General features: G+C 41.4%; 2 protein-coding genes and 1 pseudogene across 3 annotated transcripts; 1 reads left to right on the forward strand and 2 right to left on the reverse strand.

The window, feature by feature from the left end:
• Nucleotides 1-1,103: 1,103 nt before the first annotated feature.
• ATP5F1A (ATP synthase F1 subunit alpha) lies at nt 1,104-10,189 on the reverse strand. Its single transcript, XM_081096516.1, has 12 exons — nt 9,859-10,189; nt 8,341-8,419; nt 6,749-6,918; nt 4,738-4,911; nt 4,473-4,639; nt 4,125-4,273; nt 3,641-3,792; nt 3,315-3,539; nt 2,444-2,551; nt 2,177-2,321; nt 1,440-1,590; nt 1,104-1,325 (listed from the first exon to the last, which is right to left on the reverse strand). The coding sequence occupies exons 1-12, from the start codon at nt 9,916-9,918 to the stop codon at nt 1,244-1,246; spliced, it is 1,662 nt and encodes a 553-aa protein (XP_080952642.1). The 5' UTR covers nt 9,919-10,189; the 3' UTR covers nt 1,104-1,243.
• On the forward strand, nt 10,106-23,556 carry HAUS1 (HAUS augmin like complex subunit 1). Its single transcript, XM_081096517.1, has 10 exons — nt 10,106-10,391; nt 11,196-11,443; nt 12,548-12,722; nt 13,908-14,043; nt 15,162-15,296; nt 16,356-16,479; nt 20,748-20,813; nt 21,909-21,980; nt 22,203-22,250; nt 23,206-23,556. Exons 2-10 carry the CDS (start codon nt 11,414-11,416, stop codon nt 23,254-23,256), a joined length of 837 nt encoding a protein of 278 aa, XP_080952643.1. The 5' UTR covers nt 10,106-10,391; nt 11,196-11,413; the 3' UTR covers nt 23,257-23,556.
• Nucleotides 17,892-19,100, reverse strand: LOC308522908 (THO complex subunit 6-like; annotated as a pseudogene). The gene has a single exon. The product of its transcript is annotated as a THO complex subunit 6-like (transcript).
• Nucleotides 23,557-25,591: the final 2,035 nt, after the last annotated feature.

The following is a 25,591-nucleotide window of genomic DNA, read 5'->3' on the forward strand; positions in this document are numbered from 1 at the left end:
GTTCAATGAATCCAAAACGAATCTGAACATGCCCAGAGAAGCCATCACATTAAAGGCTACAATTTTAAATCATAGGTGCAGAACTTGAGGGGAAGAAAAGCAGAAAGTCAGTTACATGTATCTACGTTGCTGATCCTCTCAAGTCCATCCCTATCCTGACCTTTCCCATCTCATTCCCCAGCTTCCCCACCCCATGCCGGTCAGGCTTTTCTGTGCTGCCACCCCATCCTAGCTCATGCTTTGCAGGCTATGGGTCATGCTTCCTCCTGCTCATCACCACGCCCTTCTCCAGCCCTCAGTGTCTTCCCACTTCTTGAACTTGTCAACTTTATCACAAACTAGCCTTTAATAACATGATATATCCTTATGTTCTCTAATTTCTGTTCCTCTTGGATATTTTACCTCCCCAAGATTTCAAAGCACCTCAAGAGAGATCTTTCCCATGTATTCATTGATGAGACAGTGATGGAGCCAGCCAGAGAATTCAATGAACTCTCTCTGATCCTCAATAACAAGATGTTTTATTTCATTTCCCATTGTCTGATCCCTCCCATGCAGGAAAGAGGTGTAAACCTGGCAGGGGTTCTGACCAGCTAGCTAAAGCCAGATGAGACCCTGGGACCAGAGCCTGGTCAAGCAGAGGCTGTGGTCCGAAAACACCAGAGGGCAGGAGAAAGCTGTTATTCAATTTGCCAAGTCAACGAATTTCTGTTTAACCAAATATAAAGCACTCTAGAAACAGGGGTGGGCAAACTTTTTGACTCGAGGGCCACAATGGGTTCTTAAACTGGACCGGAGGGCCGGAACAAAAGCATGGATGGAGTGTTTGTGTGAACTAATATAAATGCAAAGTAAACATCATTACATAAAAGGGTACGGTCTTTTTTTTTTTTTTAGTTTTATTCATTTCAAATGGGCCGGATCCAGCCCGCGGGCCGTAGTTTGCCCACGGCTGCTCTAGAATCTGCAAAGAACTTAGCTGTGAATTATTTAAGCCTACTTAGATTGATAACAGTCAAATAAAATAAGCAACGAAGCAATGCTTACCAATTCCTCAAAGCAATCTCAGTTCTTTTAAAGGAACCATTCAAACTACAGAAAACCACCAAGCAATATGGAACCTTTATTTTTAAGGTGATTCTGTACATCTGGAGCATGAGAGTAAACCTTTTACAAATGGAACTGATTACTAGAAGAAACAATGACAAAACCAAACTGGTATCTGATGTGAATCCATAGGAGTTTAAGCTTCAAATCCAGCCAAGAAGTTAGTTACAATTTCTTTCAGCTTTGCATCTGACTGTTCTGAGATCTTCCCGTCAGTCCTGTTAGGAAATAAAAGGAGATCATTAGTTCTGACCTGGACAAAAATTCAATGACTAGGCTAACTACAAAATACGAAAGAAATTTAGCAAGACTTCATGCAATTGTGTTCATACCTGATACTGCCCAACAGGGCTTGGTGTTGGCTGATAACATGAGACAAGAAAGCACTCTCAAACTTTGTGATCTTGCTGGGCTCCAGTTTATCAAGATATCCTCTTACACCGGCATAAATGACAGCCACTTGCTCTTCAATAGCCATGGGAGCTGAAGAGAAACAAAAGGACACCAGTGAGTTGTTCAAATAAATACCATGTTACCAAAGTCAGAGAAACTTACTTTTCCCTCCATTAACAAGTTTCTTCATATCACTTATTCTCACGTTCGCAGTGAGAAACTCCACCCACCTCCTCCCCAGGAAACAGTGATTTTCTTATATTTGCAAGTCCTAAAGTATAATATTAGGGCATTCTCCACAAACACTGTTTATCATCTGGCAGCATTTAAATTATTTTGGTTATAAATAATTTGCTGAATTTTTATAACAAGATAAGTGAATAACATGCTTTTAAATAGGACAAATTCTACACTCATATAGTGGGGTGTGAGGAGCATCGAGTAAGTCTTAATTCCCCAAAAAGTACTAAACATAGTAAGTTTTGCTGGTTATTAAGACTGTAGCATTTACATTTAAATGATAAAGACTGTCTGTACTTTGATTAAATAAACAAGGCATCAACTGCATTCAAAAGGCAGTACCGCTGATGAGATAACAGCATGTATTACAGCTTGTAGGAAGCTATGTCATAGTCCCACATAGTAGGAACTTGACCAAATAAAGAGAACAACTCACAATACTGTCCTTGCTTCAGCAATTCAGTCAGACGGACACCACGGCTCAAGAGCTGTTGAGTGGCAGCATCAAGATCAGAACCGAACTGAGCAAAAGCAGCAACCTCACGATACTGAGCCAATTCCAGCTTCATGGTACCTGCCACCTGAAACACAGAATTGGTTAACTCACACTACACAAAAATACTTCGCTCAGTGACACAGAGCACTATACAAATACACTTTGGTTTTCACCTAATGATACCTCTCCCCAAGTGATTCAAATTACCTGCTTCATGGCCCTGGTTTGGGCAGCAGATCCAACACGGGACACAGACAAACCAACGTTAATGGCAGGGCGAATACCTTTGTAGAACAATTCTGTTTCCAAGAAGATCTACAATGTAAGGACAATGCACATGCTAGCAAACTTAGAAGTCAGCATTTCAAAGTTAAGACACTGTGCTGAAAAACTGAAGCTCAAAAACACTGAGGAAGAATACTAAATGGTATCTTATGGTAAATAGCTCCTCAAACCTTTCACAACTCAAATCAAACTACGTATTTCACTGCTGAGATTGGGAGATGTGCGTAACATGAAGAAAAAAAAAAAGGTTAACGTTTTATTAAAATACTAGAGGCCCAGTGCACAACATCCGTTGGGGGGGGGGGGGGCGCGGTAGGCAAGAGGACATCCCTCAGCCTGGCCTGCAGCCTCTCGCAATCCGGGACCTCCGGCTCCTAACCACTCACCTGCCTACCTGATTGTTCCTAACCACGCTGCCTGCCTGCCTGATCGCCCCTAACTGCTCACCTCCACCGCTGCGGCTTTGACAGGAAGGACATCCGGAAGGTCGTTTGGCTGTCCGGTCTAATTAGCACATTACGCTTTTATTATTATAGATATACAGGTGAAGTGAAACGATTTCTGGGATTTGCTCAAAATTATGCAGGGGGAAGGATAGCAGGGGTATAAATGAAGCAAGAAGTACTCCATACTATAAATTGATATATGGGGTTTTGCTATACTATCCTCTTTACTTTCGCATATATTTGAAATTTTCCATAATAAAAAAGTAAAATCAGTTCAGAACTACTATTTCCAACCAGTACATTGGAATCACCCTAAGCTTTTACATTTATATTAAGCATAATAATACCTGTCCGTCAGTGATGGAAATTACATTAGTTGGAATGTAAGCAGACACATCACCAGCTTGTGTTTCTATGACTGGCAGAGCAGTCAAGGAGCCACCACCAAAAGAATCGTTCATTTTGGCTGCTCTCTCTAGCAGACGGGAGTGTAGGTAGAACACATCACCAGGATAGGCCTCACGACCAGGGGGTCGGCGCAGCAGCAAAGACATCTGACGATAAGCAACAGCCTGTAGTACAGAAAAGGGTTAGGAAATCCACCTGTTAGAAGCTACATTTGGTCAAATAGTGCAAACATACAAACAAAGTCTAAAAATACATTTATTTTGACCTGTTTGGATAAGTCATCATAGATGATCAAAGCATGTTTGCCATTATCCCTGAAATATTCTCCCATAGAACAGCCGGAATAAGGAGCCAGGTACTGAAGTGGGGCAGCATCGGAAGCGGTAGCTGAAACCACAATGGTGTACTTCATGGCATCTGAGAAAAACACAGATTTGTTTTACAAGGTTAATATTGTGATTTCTAAAGTAGAGGCTACTGCAATAAAAATTATCTAAATGCTTTACTAAGTGATTTACTACTAAGATTAATCTGAGTCAAACAGCTTCTACTTTAAAGAAAATGATAAAACCTTAAAACTTCGTTTTATGCTAAATTTTTACGTTTACTTTTCTTTTATGTATTGACTATATCAGTACAGAGTTCATTAGAGAGTAATTAAAATCAGCCTTCATTAAGTAGACGTTATCCTAAGGTTGGCAGCTACAGGGCTCCCAGGTAACAGCAATGGGACTAAAGTTCTTTAATACCTGCATCTGTAAGTCTCTTCACCAACTGGGCAACAGTGGATCTCTTCTGACCAATAGCAACATAGATACAGTACAGCTTCTTCTTTTCATCAGTTCCCTCATTGAAACGTTTCTGGTTAATGATTGTGTCAATAGCAATTGATGTTTTGCTTTAAAAAGCGAAAGTAAACATAAATCTTAACTAAATGTTTCAAAGAATTCCCCAATTAAAATTTCACTACTACAACTAACCCACACATTAAATTTTATTCTCCCCGTTATATCCAAAGCATTTACCATTCCAACACTATAATCTTTTTCATAGAGCCAATTTCAGTTAGAACTTTTAACAAGCTACTGCGTCTTTACCCAGTCTGTCGGTCACCAATAATCAGCTCACGCTGACCACGACCAATGGGCACCAAGCTATCCACAGCCTTAATGCCAGTCTGCATTGGTTCCCGCACAGAGATTCGAGGAATGATCCCAGGGGCTTTCAGTCCAACTCGCCTACGGGTCTTGGAACCAATTGGACCCTGTTGATAAAAAGGAACCCCAGAACAATCAGTCTTGATATTTGTTAGAAACTACAACACACCAAAAAGGAACTACATCTAATGAATGATAAGCCTACCTTCCCATCAATGGCATTACCAAGGGCATCTACTACACGACCCAACAGCTCCTCGCCAACAGGAACATCCACAATGGCTCCTGTTCGCTTCACAATATCTCCTTCCTTAATCAGTTTATCATTTCCAAACACGACAACACCCACATTGTCAGGTTCCAAGTTCAGAGACATACCCTACATAAAAGACAATTGAACACCAATGAACCCCAAGTGGCTCTTCTCCCCACATACCAACACTACATGTTATGAAAATAGCTATAGGGAAAAAAGGCAGTATTGTTCTTTAGATCTGGTTTACTCCTAAGTATTTTTCTAATAAACAATCTTCTTAGATTAAGACTTTTAAAATAGCGCCTTGGCCAGATAGCTCAGTTGGTTAGAGCCTCATCCCAATATGCCAAGGTTGCAGGTTCGATCCCTGGACAGGGCATATACAGGAGTCCACCAATGAATGCATAAATAAGTGGAACAACAAATTAATGTCTCTAAAAATCGATAAAATTTTTTAAAAAGGACTTGCTTCTTATCACATCCTCAAAGAGCACATGGAAGGAAAGCAATTGAACATGGTAAATTGGTAAATTTTTCCACTGCATTTCCTTTGACCATAGCTTTTGAGCTGGGTGATCAATATGAAATAGTGATCAAGGGCAATTGGAAATTTTAAGACATAGTTGATTTACATCTTTTGATATAGAAGAAGCTCCATAAACAGTTAACTACCTAATGAGAACCTCTACTTGTCTGGTTAATGGAAAGTGAAATGAAAAGCTACCCAATCAAGATCAAATCTTCATAATAGTACTGGGTCATCTGTCATTACAAACATTTCAGAATGTTAAAATTTTATAGCCCCTAAATCAAAACAAAAAGGCTATTCCAGGAACTCAGTCTGGTCAGTGATGTAAGATCTGGTGTAGCTATCATAAGCTCTCAGATGATATACGTCCACTTCTTTCTACTAGGTTTAGCCTAGAATACAGAGGAATATCGTAGAATATTATTGGAGGTACTGAATCTTTAGTCTAAATCTGATTTCAAAATAGGTCACTAACCACATGTGGCTTCTTAAATTTAAACTCAGTCAAATTTATAAATGTGGTACCTTAGGACACACCAGCTACCTTTTACATGCTCAATGGTCTCATACATACACTCGTTACCATATTAAACAGCACAGACATAGAATATTTCTGACATTGCAGAAAGTTCTATTGGACGGTATGGGCTAAGACTCTTAAAAGCTAAAAGGAGACTTGAGAGCTCATTAATTTCAGCCTAAGCTTTCAAAGACATATAAGATACACACACTGAAGATAAAAGAGGTTAACTTTTTAGACACTGATAAAACTTTTGGCCCTACAATTCTCCTTGTACATTAAGTGGCTCTTTTTCCATACTAGCAAGAGGACCAAAGCGATCCTTTCCCCTATTTGTGTACGACTGCCCCTGGTCCAACTAGACATCAGGCTCTGCTTTCCTCAGAGAACTATGACTCCTACAACTTTTAATTCTCACCCCACTGGCCAACTAGGCTCAACCTAGTAGAAAAAGGTGGGCTTATATCATCAGAGAACTTGTGATAGCGACACCAGCAACTTGCCTCTCACCAAGAGATCTATTCTTACTAGAAATACAAAGTCAGTGACTTTGAACTTTCCACCAGAAATGAATTTATTAATTTTATTAATTTAATGAAATAAGCTTAATTAAAGTTATCAAATGCTTTTATACAAGATGATCTTCACAGCTACAAAGAACAGACTTGACCTTCTCAGAATTTGGGTGAAGATTTACTAAAACTATGTACTTAGGAGCTAATGGCTATGAATTATGTGTAAATAAGTTTCTAGAGTGAAAACCCTTAAATATATTTTCACAATCTATGACACTGACCACAAAAACCCTGAGGCAGATTGAGATTTAAAGTAAAAAAAACCAAACTGACATATCTGATTTACTAAATGAAGACAACAACCCTAAAACAGCAAAATACTATTTTATAATTTACCTTTAAGCCTGAAGAAAACTCTACCATTTCTTCTGCTTGAACATTTCTTAGCCCATGTACTCGGGCAATACCATCACCAATACTTAAGACACGCCCAGTCTCTTCAAGGTCAACAGAGGTATCAGCTCCAAGAATTCGCTCTTCAAGAATAGAGGACATCTCGGCAGTGCCTATTGAGAGCAATTCCATTACAAATAATAATCTGGCCCCAGTTTCTTTTCAACACCTATTTGCATAACAACATGAATAATATAGTTTGTGATCACAATGATCAAATTAAACTCCAAAAAGCAATATGTCGTTCTATTCAAAAAAGCATGAGATCTGCCAGAACCGGTTTGGCTCAGTGGATAGAGCGTCGGCTTGCGGACTGAAAGGTCCCAGGTTCGATTCCGGTCAAGGGCATGTACCTCGGTTGCGGGCACATCCCCAGTAGGAGATGTGCAGGAGGCAGCTGATCGATGTTTCTCTCCCATCGATGTTTCTAACTCTCTATCTCTCTCCCTTCCTCTCTGTAAAAAATCAATAAAATATATTAAAAAAAAAAAAAAAAAAAAGCATGAGATCTATGAAAAAGAACCCAAGTGATTCAAAGAAAACTTCACGAGACAGATAAAAAACTAATAAAATTAAAATATCCTTAAAATAGCCCTAATCGGTTTGGCTCAGTATTTGGACTCAAGGGTCCCAGGTTCCAGTCCGGTCAAGGGCATGTATCTTGGCTGTGGGCACATCCCCAGTAGAAAGTGTGCAGGAGGCAGCTGATGGATGTTTTCCTCTCATCGATGTTTCTAACTCTCTATCCCTCTCCCTTCCTCTCTGTAAAAAAATCAATAAAATATATTTAAAAAAATAAAAACCATCATTCTCCCCTTTAGGAAAAAAATAAAATAAAATATCCTTAAAAAAAATAAATAAATTAAATAAAATAAAATATCCTTAAAATAAACTTGCAAGGGCAAATTCATAGATTAGCACCTAATGCCTTTGAAAAACATAGAAGAAAAAATTGCCTACTTTTTGTAATTTTTTTAGGAGGAAAAAAAATCTTTCATAGATCAGAAAGTGTGTCCACCACCTGCCATGTGCACATTCTGTTTCCACCCAACGGGACATTATCAGAACAAAGAAGCTATACTAACATCAAAAGAGAAATATATAAAACTGTAGTTCATTTCACTAGAACAAGCAAACCTACCAACATAGGACTAAATGGCACATTGTGGGTTAAGAATCTGAGGTTCTGCCAGGCAGGTGTGGCTCAGTGTCGACCTATGAACCAGGAGGTCACAGTTCAATCCATCCATGTGAGGGCACATGCACGGGTTTCAGCTCCATCCCCGGTAGGGGGTGTGCAGGAGGCAGCCGATAAATGATTATCTCTCATCGTTGATGTTTCTCTCTTTCTCTCCCTTCCTCTCTGAAATCAAAAATATATTTAGAAAAAGAAAAAAAAAATCTGGAGTTCTGCAGTAACTAAAATTGAGAGAAAAAATTAACAAAATAGGGGAAAAAAGCCTGCAACAACTTTCTTATCTTTTGTTTAATGAGAAGGTAGTAAGTGTGGTGTAGATTTAGAAATAATGACTCACCAATCTTCTGAAGATGAGTGTTAGAGGCATGAAGATTCCTTGTAGCAATGAAGGATGATCCCAAAGCATTTTTGGAGACCTAGGGCAAAAATATATTTTTTTAAATCTGATTTTTAAAAAGACCTTTATAAAACTGGCTAGCTTGAATGCAAGCTTAGTTTGATCAAGTTATCTGTTAAGATATTAATTATACTCACAATATTTTGCTTAAAATTGGAAGACTTTAAACAGGTGAAAAAACAGTTTTTTGATATGTAAAAACCTATTTGCAGTTCCTGGAAGTATAGTAACAGTTAAAAAGCACCTTTCCCTTTAAAGGTATCAGGCACTATTATTTTGACTTTAGAGCTATTTATATTAAAAAAAAAAAAAAAACAAAAAACAAGAGCCCAGCCAGTGTGACTTAGTGGTTGTGCATCCACCTAAGAACCAGGAGGTCACAGTTACATTCCCGGTCAGGGCACATGCCCGGGTTGTGGGCTTGGTTCCCAGCGTGGGGCGTGCAGGAGGCAGCTGATCAATGCTTCTCTCTCATCACTGATGTTTCTATCTCTCTCTCCCTTCCTCTATGAAGTCAATAAGAAGAAATATTTGTTTTTAATCAAGGAAACAAAAAACTGTCAATGTTGAAATTTGATGAGAAACTATGCTGCCAGCGGTTGTGTTAGGGCAGTATGTCTATTTCACCCTTCAGGTTGACACTACCTAAAGGTTATGTACTTATCTGAGAGAGAGAGAAGTAATGAAGGGCATTGACCTTCACAGGCATTTTCCAACCTCTGCTCTATTTCCCTCGAGTCCCCATCACTTCCTAACAATTCCTCACGGGCGGAAGCTTAAAACCTGTCAAAGTGCCGCCACGCACGCTCTCCCGCTGGACGGGACCGCGCCGCAGCGGCTGGCCTGCCATGGTCGCGCGCGGTACCGGCCGCAGGAAACGCACACCCGCACCGGTGCCGGGTCTTCGCGATCCTTTCGGGGTTCAGCACTGGGGCCGCCCACCCAAGCGTTCGGGACACGCCCTTCATGTGCTGCTCGCCTCTGAACTGACCTCCGGGCAGGGTGAAATGCCGGGGCCCGCTGACCTTCACCGGCCGGGGTTCGCAGCTCGCTCTGACCTTCAGCGAGGGAGTCCCGGGGAATCGGCGGGACCCGGCCACCCCGTTTCGGCCCAGGCTTCCGACAGCGAGCGCCCAGGCCCTGACCTTCACCCAAGGCCCCTCGCGCGCCGCTCTCAACCGAAGAAGGGAATCCTCCTGAGGCCCCGTCCCTGGGCAGCATCAAGGTCACTGTGCCCCCTGCACCACTCTGCACCATCTCGCACGGATGGCGAACACAAGGGCCTTTCCGCCGCCCTCCTGCCCGGCCGGGCCCGGCCGGAGCGGCCAGCAGTGCAAGATGGCGGCGCCTGCCACAGCCCCTCACCCTCCTTGCAGAGAGAGCTCCCGAGCCAGCGCCCCACCATCACCCGCTGCCGCCCGCACGGGCCACCTCCGCCCGCCGGTGCCCTGCGCTCACCAGCCCTGCCCGCCGAGGGAGGGCGCGGGCTACGGCCGCGGCGACGCGCACGGACAGCATCTCTGCAGCTCCTGGAAGTTGCTCTGCAGCCGCAGCCTCGGACTGACTGGGACAAAATGGCTGAGCGGCGAGGAAGGTCAAGGCAGCCAGCCCACCTGACCCGGAAGTACCGCCCCTCGCTTTCACCTTCCGGATGCAAATCTGCTTTTCGCGAGGTGGGGGTGGTTACTTGTTTTGTTTTTTTTTAGGTATTATTTTTGGATGTAAATTTCAAAAGGAATGATTAGACCTTTGCCAGCGTCCGCGCGGGCATTGCTGACACATTTACTATGGTCTTTCCAGTTGACCTTGTGACTGCCCGGGGCGACCACGTGGGTAGCGGAACCAGTGGTGAAGCGGTTCCCTTGGCCAGATTCCGGAAACAGGTGGTGCTGACACCCCGTCCGAGGGCGCGGCGGGCAGGCTGACCGTGAGGCGGGTCGGAGGTGTCAGGTCTGAGGCTGTCGCTACGAAACCGTTTTCTACAGAAAGAGGTGATTCTCAGATCAATGGGGCCCCACCCCAGAACCTCTGTGTCAAACATGTTGGGCTCTGAATTTTGACAAGCACCCTGTGGACGACAGAGGGGCCATATACTAAACTTGACAAGCTCAGGGGAGACCTATGTGCGTGTGGTTTTAATGTGGAAATATGTAAAATATCGTGTGTCTAATTTCCAGGGTTCCTGTAACAGTGAACAAAAATAAGAAATCACTTAGGAAAGTATACATTGCAGTAGCGGTATCAAGAATCACTCTCAGTGTTAACCACAATCACGGAGGGAGGAGAGAACTTTTCATGGAAGAGTGGCAGCGCTAGCAGTTGAATGCTGTCAACAATTTAATTTTTATCTTATTTATTTTTTAATCCTCACCCAGGGACATGTTTTCATTGATTTTTCTAGAGGGTGGGGGGAGAGAAACATCGATTGGCTGCCTTTCGTATGTGCCCCACCGGCCCTGGAACTGGTATATGCCCTGACCCGAATGGAACCTGCCATCTTCCGGTGTAAGGAAGGACGCTCCAAACAACTGAGCCACACCGGCCAGGAATGTCAGCTATTTATTTAAAACGTCTCCAGCACATTTAGCTCTTTGGTAGTGGAGACTAACGGGTAAAACTAAGGTTGCTGCAGTTTATAATGCCGGGGAAAAATAAAAAGTTTAAGCTAGTGCCCACAAACCTCTGCTACCCAAAAAACAAGTTTCAGATTTTCTTTAAGACAAGCAATTCAAGTTAGTAGTCAAAATGTAAGAAAACACAGCGTGTCTCTATGCGATTCTATTCTCGTCCTGTAGATTATACCATGGAGCGCGGAGGGCGAGGCGAGGTGGCCAGCAGGGAGAGGCTTGCAGTGCTGGAGCCGGGCAGCAGCCTGGAGTCCTGGTGAAAACTACAACTCCCAGAAGTCCCGGGCCCTAAGGGGCCGGACCCACGGCGTGTGGGCGGGGCCTTCAGAGCGAGCCCGGCGATTCTTCCGAGAGGATCCACTCCAGAAGTGGCGGGAGCGGCAGTTATGGAAGCGCCAGAGGAGAAAGAGGCGCAGGTGATGGGGCGGGAGCGGGCCTTTGCTGTGTCCTAGAAGCGGAGTCTTTGACACACCCGCCCGCCGGGCGGATCTCCTGCCAGGTTGACTTACCTAGTCCGGGGGCCCATCTTCAGTCCCGCCTTCATGCTCTTTGATTCCCCTTTCTACTTGGACGGCCCTGGAAAGGACCTTTCCCTTCCCTCCCCTGCCTAGTCTTGGGCTTGAAAGGGAGTTGAGGAGCCCCCTGGTACAAAATCCCTCCCAGCAGTCTTAAGTGGGACTTCTTCTTTTTTAAAAAAATATATATTTATTGATTGTAGGAAGTAAGGGAGAGGGAGAGACAGAAACATCAATGGTGAGAGAGAATCGTTGATGGGCTGCCTTCTGCACGCCCCCCCCCCCCCCCCCACTGGGGATCGAGCCTGCAACCCGGGCATGTGCCCCCGACTGGAATCGAACCGGGTCCCTTCAGTCCGCAGGCCGACGCTCTATGCACTGAGCCAAACCAGCTGGGGCGAAACGGGATTTCGATTTCTGAAGGGGGATGCAAGAATGTAGCCTTGAGAGTAGCTTATCTTGTCCCATAGTTTGCACCCAGGAGCTGTTTGAATCAGAGGAGCCAACAATCTTGGGGTTTAATCATCAGGTACTTCTCATAAACCGTGGAAGGCCATTGCAAAGAAAAGGAAAGGTCTTTTTTTGTCCTTACACACTCCTGACCTGCCTCTGTGTCCCACATCCCAGCCCTATGAGCCTCTGTGCGGCTTGTGTATTGTGGACAACTCTTTTTTTCAGAGTTCGCATGGATACGAATGCTTTCGTTAGCACATGCATATTGGTCTTTTAAATTATTTGAGTGATGCCAATTTTTAGCCTACATGCCGCTTTTGTTCCTTTGGGAAAGGACGGATTGTTTTCTGGTAATTTTGTTCCTTGTGATTCCTCACTTATTTCCTGACATCTGGTATGTATCTTCTTAAAGACAAGTTAGGATGTGAAGTAAGCAGGACTTCAGAATATTCATAGAAAGCACTTTGTTGGCTTCTGATCGCTTATTTGTGATACTTGCTTTGTGCCATTGCAAACAAGACTTAAAGCATTTGTCTTCCTTTGCATGATTAGGTTGCTGCGTGGTTGAAAAAGATATTTGGAGATCATCCCATTCCACAATATGAGGTCAATGCCCGGACCACAGAGATTTTACATCACCTTTCAGAACGCAACAGGGTCCGGGACAGGGATGGCCACCTGGTAATAGAGGACTTGAAGCAGAAAGCAAGTGAATATGAATCGGAAGGTGAGATGAATTGCAGAGTTTTTGAATGAGATAACCAGAAGTAACCAGATTTTTTAAAGGGTGTCCCAAAATTCACGCAAGATTTGAATTTTACGCCATTTGTGCCGAAAAGTGTTGCCAACGGAAAAAAAAGATAGCGTGACAGCTGACAGTTGAGGGTTATTAAAAATGGAGTGCTACACGAAAGAACAATGCGTTTTCATTGTTGAGCAATATTTTAAAAATAATGAAGGTTTGGCAGCTACAGTTCGCAATTTTCGTACAAAATATGGTTGGAATAGTGATTTAACTTTATCAACTGTGAAGAGATTAATTAAAAAACTTAAGGAGACTGGATCAATTAGTGATCTTAAACACTCTGGCCGTCCTTCAAGTCGTTCAACACAAAACATCGAAGCAGTTCGTGAGAGTGTTGCTGAGTGTCCAGGGACATCAATTCGGCACCGTGGTCAAGAGTGCGTATGTGCCAGCAAAGCCGTGGAGGCCATTTACCCGATATGCTATTCCATACATAACCCTATACTGTATACTTTATGAATCAATAAAAATTTACAATTTTTAATTATAAACCTGTGTTTTCTATCAAAATTACTTCTTGCGTGAATTTTGGGACACTCTTTAATACCAAAGTGTACAAGAGTAATTTAGTGTAGAAAAGTTTTTAGGGTTTTCTTGTTTGTTTTTAGAGAGGAAGGGAGCGGGAGAGAGAAAGAAACATCTATGTGAGAGAGAAACATCGATTGGTTGTCTCCCAACATACCTTGACTGGGGATGGAACCCACAACCTGGGCATGTGCCCTGACTGGGAATTAAACCCGAGACTTCAGTGTATGGGAGGATGCTCCACACTGGCCAGGGCTGATGTACCATATACATGAAATGTTCATAATAGACAAATGAATAGAGACAAAATGCATATTAGTGGTTGCTAGGGCTTCATGGGTTGGGAATTGGAAAATGATTACTAAGAAGTGGGGTTTCTTTTTGGGGTGATGAAAATCTTCTGAAATTGATTGTATTGATGGGTATGCCACTCTTAATATACTAAAAGCCATTGAATTACAGGTATGTATACTTTAGGTGGGTGAATTGTATGATACGTGAAAGATTCAGTTAAACTGTTAAAAATTTAAAATGAAACAAAACAAACATCTTAATCATCATAGAATTATTGTATCTTTTCAGCCAAGCATCTTCAAGACCTTCTCATGGAGAGTGTGAATTTTTCCCCTGCCAACCTCTCTAGCACTGGTTCTAGATATCTGAATGCTTTGGTTGACAGTGCAGTGGCCCTTGAAATAAAGGATACCTCAGTAACCAGGTAATTTTTATGATAGTTTTAATTTCTGTAATCATATATGTTATAAGGTCTTGACCTAAAAGACTGTTTCTCAGTGTAATTCTGTGTGGGAAATGGACAATAAGTGCCAAAACACTGAATTTAATTAACTCTGTCTTTGTTAGTGAGTGTGTATGATTACTTCAGGTAAACTTGGTATTGGTTAAATTTTAGTGTTTTCTCCTTCCAGGATTAGGTTTTTGAAGTTTGATTCTCATGTATATTTGGAAAGGTATTGGGTATCGCTTACATTATTCCCTGTAAGTATACAATGAGAAAAGTCGTAGGCTACATCGTCTGGTTCAGCATACTGAATTTTGGTTATGTTCCTACCCTACAGGGTGGAGTAGTTTAAGGACCTTTATTCTTTGTTACAGGCATTTCACCTGTATAATGGCATTATTCTTCCATTCACCCTAAGAGGAAACTGAAGTTCAGGAGGGGCGTTAAAGAACATCTCTGAGCTAGTAAATGGCAGAGTTGAGGTTCAAACCCTGTCTGACTCCAAAGTCTATATGAATACCACTGGTGGCCATATCTTAGCTAGGACGACAACTATAACTTACAGAGAACTATGCAGCTATTCTTCTTCATTGTCAATGTAAGGGCTTGGAATTTATACATATGCTCAAGAGTAGTGTTTCAGGAATAAAAATATGTATATTGTATGGCAGCAGACTTCTAGACTTAAGTCAGTTTAGCAGACGCTAAATACTGGTTAATGCCATATACATAGCACTGGAGAAGCAGCGATGAATAAGATAGTAATTGCAGTCATGGTCAAATAAGGGAGGCGCATGTAAAAGTATAACACAGAGTGTGACAGCTGTAGCTTGGGCACAGAGAAAAGGGTGGTGAATTCCAGGATGGGAGTCCATCTTATTTGCGTTTTGAAAGACAGGGAAATTTGCCAGGTGAAGAAGGACTTTGCAGGCAATGAGAACAGCAGGTAAAAATCCATAGAGTTACGAAACAGCAGGGTTATGGAAGAATCTACATAAAGAGCAAATCATTGTTAGAAATGAGGAATAATTGCAATTATTGTCCTTGATGTCCATTTATGTGACCAGATTCTTTTTTTTTTTTTTTTTTTTTTTTAGTTTTCTCTCTGCAGTGAATGATTTGACCTCTGATCTTTTTCGTGCCAAATCCAAAAATGAAGAACTCAAGCTTGAATTGGCAAAACTTGAAAAAAAATTAACTGCAAGTTTAGTATTAGAAAAATGTCTACGAGAGTAAGTAACTGAATTGGAAATGGTGACAATTTTTATTAAAAGGCAATAATAGGACTTTATTATATGTAGTTTTTAAGAAATGGGGTCCATAAAATGTTTTTTAAAGTAGAAAATGACTTGAATGGAGGTTGGGTATAGACTTTCACCTTTTACTTAATGTAATTTTTCCTTCTTTTTACAAATAACCTGCGTTTGTTCATTTTTTTAAATGTATGTGAATTTTCTTTTTTTTTCTTTTTTTTCTTTTTTTTTTTACTTATACACTACAAGGCAACTTAAAGTGCATTATAATTTGTTGCTCTTTCTTTTTTTTTTTTTATGCTAGTGCTCTACTATCTCTCTTGGTGCTCTGGGTCTTTTTTAGGTCCCTGTTGTCCCAGAGATTAGATGCTACAGATCAGAAATATGTATATGCATACATAATTTGGCAGTGTGTAAATTTATTCAATAAATATTGACTGTGTATATGCAAGGCACTATGTTATGTCACATGCAGGATAGAGGCCTTTGGGGATCTCCATAATTCAAATTGGCTTTAGAGTATTTTTTTTTTTAATATATTTGTATTGATTTCAGAGAGGAAAAGAGAGGGAGAGAGAGATAGAAACATCAATGATGAGAGAGAATCATTGATCATTGATCCCCAGTGGGGATCAAGCCCAAAACCCAGGCAATGAGCCCTGAACCCGGGAATCGAACCGTGAATCCTGGTTCATAGGTCAATGCTCAACCACTGAGCCACACCAGCTGGGCAGCTTTATGGTATTTTTAGTCACTTTTTTAAGCAGCAGATTTACTTTCTCTAAGAATAATTGATATAAATTAACCTTAAAATTATTTCATGTTTCTTGAGAAAAACCCCAGATAACAACATGGAGGGAAGGATGACCTAAAAGAATGCCTGTTAATTAGTCTGGGATGTAAATTTTATGGTAGAAAATTCATCAACTATGTTATCTATTGTCTAATTCAGAGTTGAATCCAAAAAGTAATTGAGCTTTTCTTTTTAATAATAGTTTCACTGAGGAGAAAAAAATGTTTCTTTTTTACTTTTTAAAGCGATCTCAAGAAGGCAGAGTTGCAGCTGTCTACGGAAAGGGCCAAAGTTAACAGTCGTCTTCAGAACATGGACTTCCTAAAAGCAAAGTCAGAAGAATCCAGATTTGGAATCAGAGCTTTAGAGGTATGTATGAAGGACTGAATAATGTTAGTTCTCTTTTTGAGCTTCATTTCACACCTAGGCAGTATTACCAATCCTTTTTTACAGACAAGGGAACTTATATATATGGAATTACATATATACACATATACACATATACATAGCACTGGAGAAGCTGTGATGAATAAGATAGTAATTGCAGCCATGGTCAAATAAGGGAGGCGCATGTAAAAGTATAACACAGAGAGAAGACTGGTAACTGCTCAAGGTTTCATAGCTACTTAGCAGTAGATCCAGAATGTTATGGCCAAAGGTGATCCTGAGTGGGGCGGTGAAAGGATTGAAAAAAGACAGACAAGAGAATGAAAGCTGGGTCTCGGTGGGACGCTGCTCCCTGATGAGGAGACAGCGCCAGTGCCCACAAGCCGTGTCTTTATTTTATAGCAGATGCCACAAGGCAAAGTAGGGGCGTGATCAAGTTGTTTACAGCATTCTCGTGAGTTCCAACCCTACTCAACTACATGCACCTGAACTCTAGCACAAGGCACGTGGGGCCACGTGTTTGGACCATAGGTTCAAGCTTACAACCATAGCTGTTGGCTATAATTGTGCTGGGAGGGCCCTGCCCTCCAGCTGGGACTTGCACGTGGCAATGAGAGGACCCTGTCCTTTCATTAGTCCGAGGCTTGAGCCTGGCCAAAACACTGTAGCCTCACCCCACACCAGAATCCCTTACAGGCAGGGCCCCGAAGCTCAGAATCTTAAGAAGCACTGTGCCCATCCTATCACAAATCTGTGACCCCGGGAAAGATTGACATGCAACAAAAAAGTGTTTAGACGCATGTTTCATCTGTGATTTGTAGCTTATCTTTACTGGATTACTAGGTGTATTGGTTAATAATGCAGATTTTGTAATCAGAGAAAACATGATAATTTCAAGAGAAACATCAAAAGTGCTTTATTCAAAGTAATGTCCATCGCTAGCTACACATTTCCCCCATCTTTCAGGTAATTTGTGGGTACCGTCCCAATAGAACTTTTCTTGTTTTGAGGCAAACCATTCAGAGACCCAATTTTCCACTTCTTCGTACGTTTTGAAGTGCTGCTCAGAAAGTACTTGTGCCATTGATTGGAACAAGTGGTGGTGGAAGAAGGTCCACCCTTGCTGCTTGACACAGTTGCTGCAGGGAAGAAACATCTGCACAGCATAAGTTTCAAGGGACCTGGTGTATATGGCATACTGTTCTTAATATGTTTGCTCACCTTCTTGGCGCTATGTGTTTTAACCAAGGTCACCTCTCCGAGAAAGGTTGTTTCCCCAGGTAGGGATTTTTCCCTGGAGTTAGGGAGGGAATAAAACCCCTTAACTAAATGCCAGGCGGGTAGTTAATCACTTTAACTACGAACTATCACCCTTAAGCTACATAATCTTTTTTTTTTTTTTTTTAAAGCCTGAAATTTTATTTTGTAAAAAGAAAAACCAGTTCCGACCCCTGCTCGCTGAGGCCCCAGGCCCTCTCCCTGCCTGAGAGGCTGGGCTTAGGGCCTCTTCCAGGTCCTCTGCTCCGGCCCTACCAGCTTCGGGAGGTCAGAAGGACAGGGAGAAGGCCCGATAGCCCAGATTGGTGAAAACATCCACCCGGCAGCTGTTGCCTGCAGCTGTCAGCACCTTGCACTCCGGTGCTGCTGGCTGCTGGCTGCTGGCTGCTGGTTGAGACTGAGGCTGAGCAGCCCTGGGGAGGAACCCGGCACCTGGGCCTTCAGTTCCCCACTCAGTTGCCACTGGTTGACGCAGGGGCCCTGACCAGCTGACAGAATCAGGTCCTGGTAGAAGGTGACATGCTTCTGTGGTGCCCACATGGGGAAGATGGTGGTGGGTGTGGAGGATCGTAGGTGCCAGAGGGCCGAGTGCTGGGCCTCCTCCACAAACCATCCAGTCGGAGTCGGTTGCCAAGCATCCGATCCAGCACCCATTGTGGGGCCTGGAGCACTCCTCATGCTTGTAGACCTCAATTGTCGGGACCTCCTTGGCCATGCGCAGATCCCAAAGCCGCACAGTCCCATCCTCGCCGCCAGATAGCACCTCAGGGTTCCGGTCCCTCAGCGCCAGGCAGTGGATGTAGTCTGTGTGGCCCCGGAGGGCCCGCGTGAAGGTCCCCGTCTCTAGATCCATCGTATGCAGCTGGCAGTCCCCCCCCTGCCAAGATGAGGGAATTCTCCTTGGGGACGAGAAGCAAAGCGTTGATCTCAGGCACTTCCAGGCTGGTCCTGTACGGGGGCTGACGACACCATAGCTCCTTACAGCCCTTCTTGAGGATCTCTGCCCAAAGCCAGGCCTTCACCTCCCCATCCCCAGCGCTGAACAGATGTCGATCAGTGGAGACCATGCTGTAGACAGGCCCATTGTGGGCTTGGAAGGTCACGATGTGCTTCTTACTTTCCTCTTTGGCCTCGGAGCTCAAAGCAGCAGACAAGCTGAAGATGGCGATCTGCCCATAATTGTTCCCAGCCGCCAGGAACTTCCCGCAGGGTGAAAAACACTGGGAGAAGATGGCCATGTGCAACTGCTGCAGGGCCTGAAACACCTCCATCTGACCCAGAGGCACCGTGGGCGGCACAGCTCGCTCCATCTCGAGAACTACAAATCCCAGAGTGCTGCGCGCGACACAGCCTCCTGGGTCGGGTCCGGAGTGTTCTGGAGCAGTTTACCTTCCGGTTGTCCCACTGGCCCAGTATCGCCGGCAGGGGCAGGCTCTGCTGGCAGGCGGTCGCTGCGTGCCACCGGAGCCCCAGGAGCAGAGGTGAATGCCCTGAAGACCTCGCCGAGCAGACCCGCCTTCCAGCTGCGCACCACCCATCTGCCACCCTTAAGCTACATAATCTTTACTCCCTGGAATGGAGATAAGAAACGTCCTAACCTTTGGAATAGAAATTGACAGGATTAAAATCAACTGGTATAAATACAGATGTAACAAGACAATAAAAGACAGAACTTGGCTGGAGATCCTGGCTAGAGGTCCTGGCTAGCTGCTGATCAAACTGAACGCTGTCTCCGTGTCATTTCTTCTTCACCAACTCCGTTCACACCTTTGGGGACTCCTGGACCTGCTGGGGTTGGACCCCAACAAAGTGGTAATCTGAAGGAGCAAGGTCTGGTGAATATAGCGGGTGGGTTAATATTTCCCAGGCAAGATCTTTTTTTTATTATTATTTTGGCATTTTTTCCTATCACATTTTTTTTTTATTGCTTAAAGTATTACAAAGGGTATTACATATGTCTCCTTTTCCCAGGCAAGATCTTTTAACGTGTCTTTAACTGGTTTTGAAGTGTGTGATGATGCGTTATCATGAAGCAAAATTACTTTGCCATGTCTTCTGGCACATTCTGGTTGTTTCACAATCAAAGGGTGGTTCAAATTGATTATTTGTTGTCAGTAGCGATCAATATTAATGGTTTCACCTGGTTTTAGAAGCTTATAATACACCACAACGCAGAGCATTGTCTTCTTTCCAAAGAGATTTTGCCTTGCAGTCAATGTTGATGGTTGACCTGGATCAATCCATGATTTTGTGTAGTTTGGATTCTCAAAATAAATCCACTTTTCATCACCAGTCACAATTCAATGCAAAAAAGAGTTTCTTTCGTGCTGCTGAAGCAACATTTTACTGATGACTTTTCGGTTTTTCATTTGTCTTTCATTCAGTTGATGTGGCGCCCATTTTCCTTCCTTTAAAATCTTTGCCATTGCTTGTAAATGATCGGAAATTGTTTGCTGAGCAATGTTTAATCCTTCTGCAAGTTGTTTATGAGTTTGACATGCATCTTCATCCAATCATGCTTGTAATTGTTGGTCTTCAAACTTTTTTGGTTGACCTGGACATTGTCTTTCACATCGAAATCATCACTTTTAAAGCATTTAAACCAAGTATCTTGATATGGAACAAGCTTCCCGAAGTATTCAGCAGCACTTTTCTTCAAAATAAAGTAATGAATTAAAACTTCCTGCAAATACTCTTTTTTTGGCATGAAATTTGACATTTTTAAGTGTAAAAATATCTATGACGTTAACACCTTCAGAAAATTTGACATATGAAGTTTTGAAGGTTGTTGTCAATACAACAGAATAGCATACATACATATCAAATCGCATCTATATCAACATATGTATAACTCCATCTATTGAAAAAAATCTGCATTATTAACCGGTACACTTAGTATATGTTGAAAACATTTAATGATATCACTTTGAAAATAATTTTCTTAACTGAACCCCCCTTTTTTGTAACCGTAGGAGAAACTTTCAGCCCGAGGCATGGAGGCTTCTCTGTCTCATCAATCACTAGTAGAACTTTCAGAGGTGAGCTTGATTCAACCCAGTTTAACTTTCTTTAAAATCTTAGTGCACAATCTGCTTTTTTACTTGTTTCTTTTTGTAGAGCTTTATTCACTATTAACCTGATTTATTTTCCTTTACCTCTGTACTTTATGTTCATCAGCATTCATATCTTTGTTTCTTATTTAGCTGTATATATCCTCACATTTGTTTGGTTTTCTTTATTACTATATGCTAGAAACTCTTTGCTGGAGTCAGTTATACATTATTGATTTATTTACTAAACAAATTTATTGAGGAACTATGTGCTGACCATCTAGGTCTTCCTCCTTTTTCTCTGTCAAAGTGCAGTAAAAACGCAGGCCCCAAAACTCCTGTTTTTATAAAGATTTTATCTGTTTTGGTGGGAAAAGGAAGTAACAGGGACTTTGTGTTATTTTATTACTCTGTGTGTTTTGTTTGTTAATCCTCACCGAGGATATTTTTTTAATTGATTTTTTTAGAGAGAACGGAAGGGAGTGGGAGAGAGAGAAACATTGATCTGAGAGAGACACATCGACTGGTTGCCTCCCAAACATGCCCCGACTGTGGCTGGGGATCGAGCCAGCAACAGAGGTACATGCCCTCAACCAGACTTGAACCCGAGACTTGTCAGTCCTCAGCCAACACTAACCACTCAGCCAAACCGTGTAGGGCTCTTCTTTAAATATATATATTATTTCATTGGTTTTCCATAATCATTTATCCCCCCCTATATATTTTATTATTCTTAAAATTTTTTTTATACTTTGATTTTTGGAATCTAAAGTTGACAATTCATAAATATGTATTTGAGATTCTAATTGTTCCCTTACATTTCAATTCCTCTTAATCACATTATTTTGGGTTCCTAGACAGCATACTTAATCCTATTTTTAGTAAATGGGAGTAAAACTCTTCTATTTTAAGCATCTTGTAAAGACTGTTTCCATTGGAAGTGAGTTTATCTGTTTATCTTTGAGCCATTATTTTAAATTTCTAGTGTTGATGCTTTACTATGTTTTATTTCAGAAATGAGCAGTATTTAATTGTGAATATCTCTATTACTCTGTGACTTTGTTTGTTTGTTTTTATCCCCAGAAACTGGCAGAACTAAAACAACAGACTATACCTTTGAAGAAAAAATTGGAGTCCTATTTAGATTTAATGCCGGTAATCATTTTTATGAATTAAAAAAAGAAGATGTCTTTTTTAGTACGCACTAACTAAATGATCATGAATATAGTGAATACATGCTTAAGGATTTAAAGTTCAAGCTGAATTTCAGTGGGTATACCCTCTGTAAGATTTTTGACTTTTGAAAGGATCATTGCATTTTTTTCCCCTTGAGCCCTAAATGATATAACCTTTCCTTGTTTTGTTTTCCTTTAAAAGGATCCATCTCTTGCTCAGGTGAAAATTGAAGAAGCAAAGCGAGAATTAGTAAGTTCCATTTTTTTCTTCAGCTTTTAAAAAAGAAATAAAATAAATGCTGGTAAGTTAAAGCTCCCTTCATCCTTCTTTCTTCCTCCTCAAAGCTAAACCATAAACCAGCGGTTCTCAACCTGTGGGTCGCAAACAATGAAAATACATCCTGCATATCAGATATTTACATTACGATTCATAACAGTGGCAAAATTACAGTTATAAAGTAGTAACAGAAATAATTTTATGGTTGGGGGTCACCACAACATGAGGAACTGTATTAAAGGGTCGCGGCATTAGGAAGGTTGAGAACCAAAGTTGCTGTGTATCATTCTCATGCATCTTTTAATACTTTTAGCATATGTATATATGTTCTTTTCCACAAAAAGAATACAGAGTGGTCTTTTATGTCTTTAAAATTCTTGCTTAGATTGTCTTCGGTGGAAAGGGTGGGCAAGTGAGACAGAATATTCTAGGCAAAAGGAATTGGCCAATGCTCAAGAGCCAAAAATGGAGGGCTTTTCCAGGCTTAGGGTCCAGCTGCCTGGGAGTATTCAATGGAAGATAGGACTGAAGAAGGCCAGTTGGTTTATGATGTGAAGGGCCTTTAGTATAAGGAGGGTGGGTTCTGTAGGAGACCAGGAAAGTTGGAATTACGGAAGTACATTGTTTAAGGAGTAAAGGTCAGGAAAATCTACTCCTGTATCATTATACTAAATCATCTCTCTAAAGCTTTTCCCCTCTTTAGATGGCGATTAGATTGAAGAGTCTGAAAACTTCTGGGGCTTGGAAAAGGGGAGAGATGTAAAAGGGAATGTGTAAAAGCATGTTTAATATTTATACCAGTAATGTTGTTTTTTTAATTTGTTTTAATGGGGGGTTTTATTTCCATTATTTTAAATAGGGGTAGAAGTTAGAGCACCTGTTTTATGTCATTCTTTATAGTATTTTTGGTGTTTCTTTCTTCCTTTAGGATACCATTGAAGCTGAACTCACAAAGAAAGTAGACATGATGGAATTGTGACCAGAGCCAAATAAACTTTGTGCTCCCGAACTAAGTAAATTAAATAGGACTTTAATCTTAAGATTAAAAACACCTTAAGAGTAATAAAACATATAGAGGGGAATAAATGATGATGGGAAAAATAAAATGAAAAATATATATTTAAAAAGACTTTGTTTCCTCTTGGTGTTCCTTGATAACTTAATGTCTGTTCTTAGCTGAGATAATGTCACTATTGATGGGATAGTGGTTTCTGCTATGTATTGCATTTTTGTGCCCAAATACATAACTTTCATAATAAAAATGTTGGTTTTCTATATTATTGGTGGTTCAGTGTCCTTCAGTGGCCCTATTAGGTGAATACAGTGACAGTTGTCATGTAGTCACTCATTAGGTCAGTTAAGCGAAAAGAAAAGATTCTCTGACTCCAGTTGGTTTTCTTCCCTCTCCAGGGGTTTGCTTTCTGTTCAGCTCACCTGCCTACCTCCAAATGTTAATATATGCAGGAATTTAATTTATGAAAAAGATGGCCTTTAAAGTCAGTGATGGAGACAAGCAAAATAGAGACAGACTCATAGATAGAGGACAGTCAGACAGCTCTGGGGGATGGAGGAATTGAGCTAAAAGAAAAAAGAACTCATGGACATGGACAACAGTGGTGATTGTGGGGAATGAGGAGGGTGCGTGGATGTGGAAGAGGGCATAGAGGGGATAAATGGTGATGAAAAAAATAAAATCAGTGGTAGACAAATGGGTAATTGAACACATGGTGTTAAATCCATAGTCACACCATATATCAGGAGAGTTACAAAGGATCAGAGATTTAAATATTTTAAAAGGTACAGGAAATCATGGAGGAGTTTTAATGTTTTGACTTTTAAATAGTCATAGAGTCAGAAACATGACAAAAATCCAGGAACCATAAATGAAATTTTTGAAATATTTAAAATTCCTGCATGGCAGAATCTTTCATGGATATGACAAATGTGCAGGGAAGAAGGAAGAGAATTTTTCACTGTGTACCTTTTTTGTATTTTTAAACATTTCATACCATGTGATTAGGAAGCAATTAGTTTTTTGAAAATTATCTAAATGACCTTCAAAATTTAGCCGGTTTGGCTCAGTGGTTAGAGCATTGGCCTGTGGACTGAAGGGTCCTGGGTTCAATTCTGGTCAAGAGCACATGCCCGGTTGTGGGCTCAGTTCCCAGTAGGGGGCGTGCAGGAGGCAGCTGATTAATGATTCTCATCATTGATGTTTCTATCTCTCCCTCTACCTTCTCTCGGGAATCAACAACAACAACAACAAATATGTATATATATATTTTAAAATTTCTTTTCCACAAATATGTGGCTAAATATAATACAAAAAAAAATTGCATTTTCATTTTTTGAAACTGTCCATATTCTTTAGCCATTTAGGTATCATGGTTTGGTCTTTTAATTTATAGGAGTTCCTTAGATAATAGCTAAATTAATCTTTTAGTCTACCAGACTGCCGGGAACCAATTCCAGCATGTCATAATTCCAAGAGTTTCATCAAAAGGTTGATGAAACTTGGGGACTCAACAGGGTTGAATCACACATGTAGTCACCTGTTGGGAATGGCTAAAGGCATTTCCCCAAACCTGAATAGGAAACTGATTGTGGCTGCCAGACAGTTAAAGGACATCTTAATCTACATGTTATTGCCTCCTACTGGCCAAACACCCAAACAGCTGTAGGCTATTCCCCAAACTGACAATGCTTCTGTACCCTTTGAAACCTTACTCTTTGAGGTGTATTATCTCCACCTTGCCTTAGGACAAATTGTGTTAATAAAAGCAAGGGTCCTAGACAAGGAGGGACTCTTCAGTTCCTTTAGCTGAAGGTCCTCTGACCCCCAGTGCCTTTCAAAATTATATCTCATCTCTGGACTCTTTATTAGTCTCTGGATTTCTATGTCATCTATGCGCAGCCCCTTTTCCAGATTCCTGAACCCTTCTTGATGCTGGGACATAAATCCCAACACCAGACTGTATTCAGGATCCCAAACTTTCTTCTAGGCCCATCTGTGCTCTTCCTTGTCAAACCACTTCTAGCAAGAACTGTATAACCAGGTAATATGTAGTGAATACTGAATTACCTTCTGGGGGAAACTAAGTAATTTCTGGCCAGACAATTCATATATGCAAATTAAGTTCCATAGGGTTCAAAGATTCAAACACAACAGATGAAATAATAAGTATATTAGAAAAGCCACTGGGAGAATTTTGAATCTTAAAGACGTGGCATTATGAGTAATAGGTATGTTTAAGTAATATACTGTAGGTCTAAAAGGCTTCAGAAATAAGAAGACAAATAAAACCAAACAAATA

The sequence above is a fragment of the Myotis nattereri genome (assembly GCF_964212035.1).
Source record: "Myotis nattereri genome assembly, chromosome: 8".
Taxonomy (NCBI): domain Eukaryota; kingdom Metazoa; phylum Chordata; class Mammalia; order Chiroptera; family Vespertilionidae; genus Myotis; species Myotis nattereri.

Bases quoted from the DNA above. Each gene is read 5' to 3' on its own strand.
- ATP5F1A (XM_081096516.1), bottom strand. From the start codon at position 9,918: ATGCTGTCCGTGCGCGTCGCCGCGGCCGTAGCCCGCGCCCTCCCTCGG. The intron at 3,540-3,640 runs GTCAAAATAAAT...TCTGTACTACAG, and splicing joins ATGATGACTTATCCAAACAG to GCTGTTGCTTATCGTCAGAT. The intron at 1,326-1,439 runs GTATGAACACAA...ATTTCCTAACAG, and splicing joins GCCCTGTTGGGCAGTATCAG to GACTGACGGGAAGATCTCAG.
- HAUS1 (XM_081096517.1), top strand. From the start codon at position 11,414: ATGGAAGCGCCAGAGGAGAAAGAGGCGCAG. The intron at 14,044-15,161 runs GTAATTTTTATG...TTTTTTTTTTAG, and splicing joins AAGGATACCTCAGTAACCAG to TTTTCTCTCTGCAGTGAATG. The intron at 20,814-21,908 runs GTGAGCTTGATT...TTTTATCCCCAG, and splicing joins CACTAGTAGAACTTTCAGAG to AAACTGGCAGAACTAAAACA.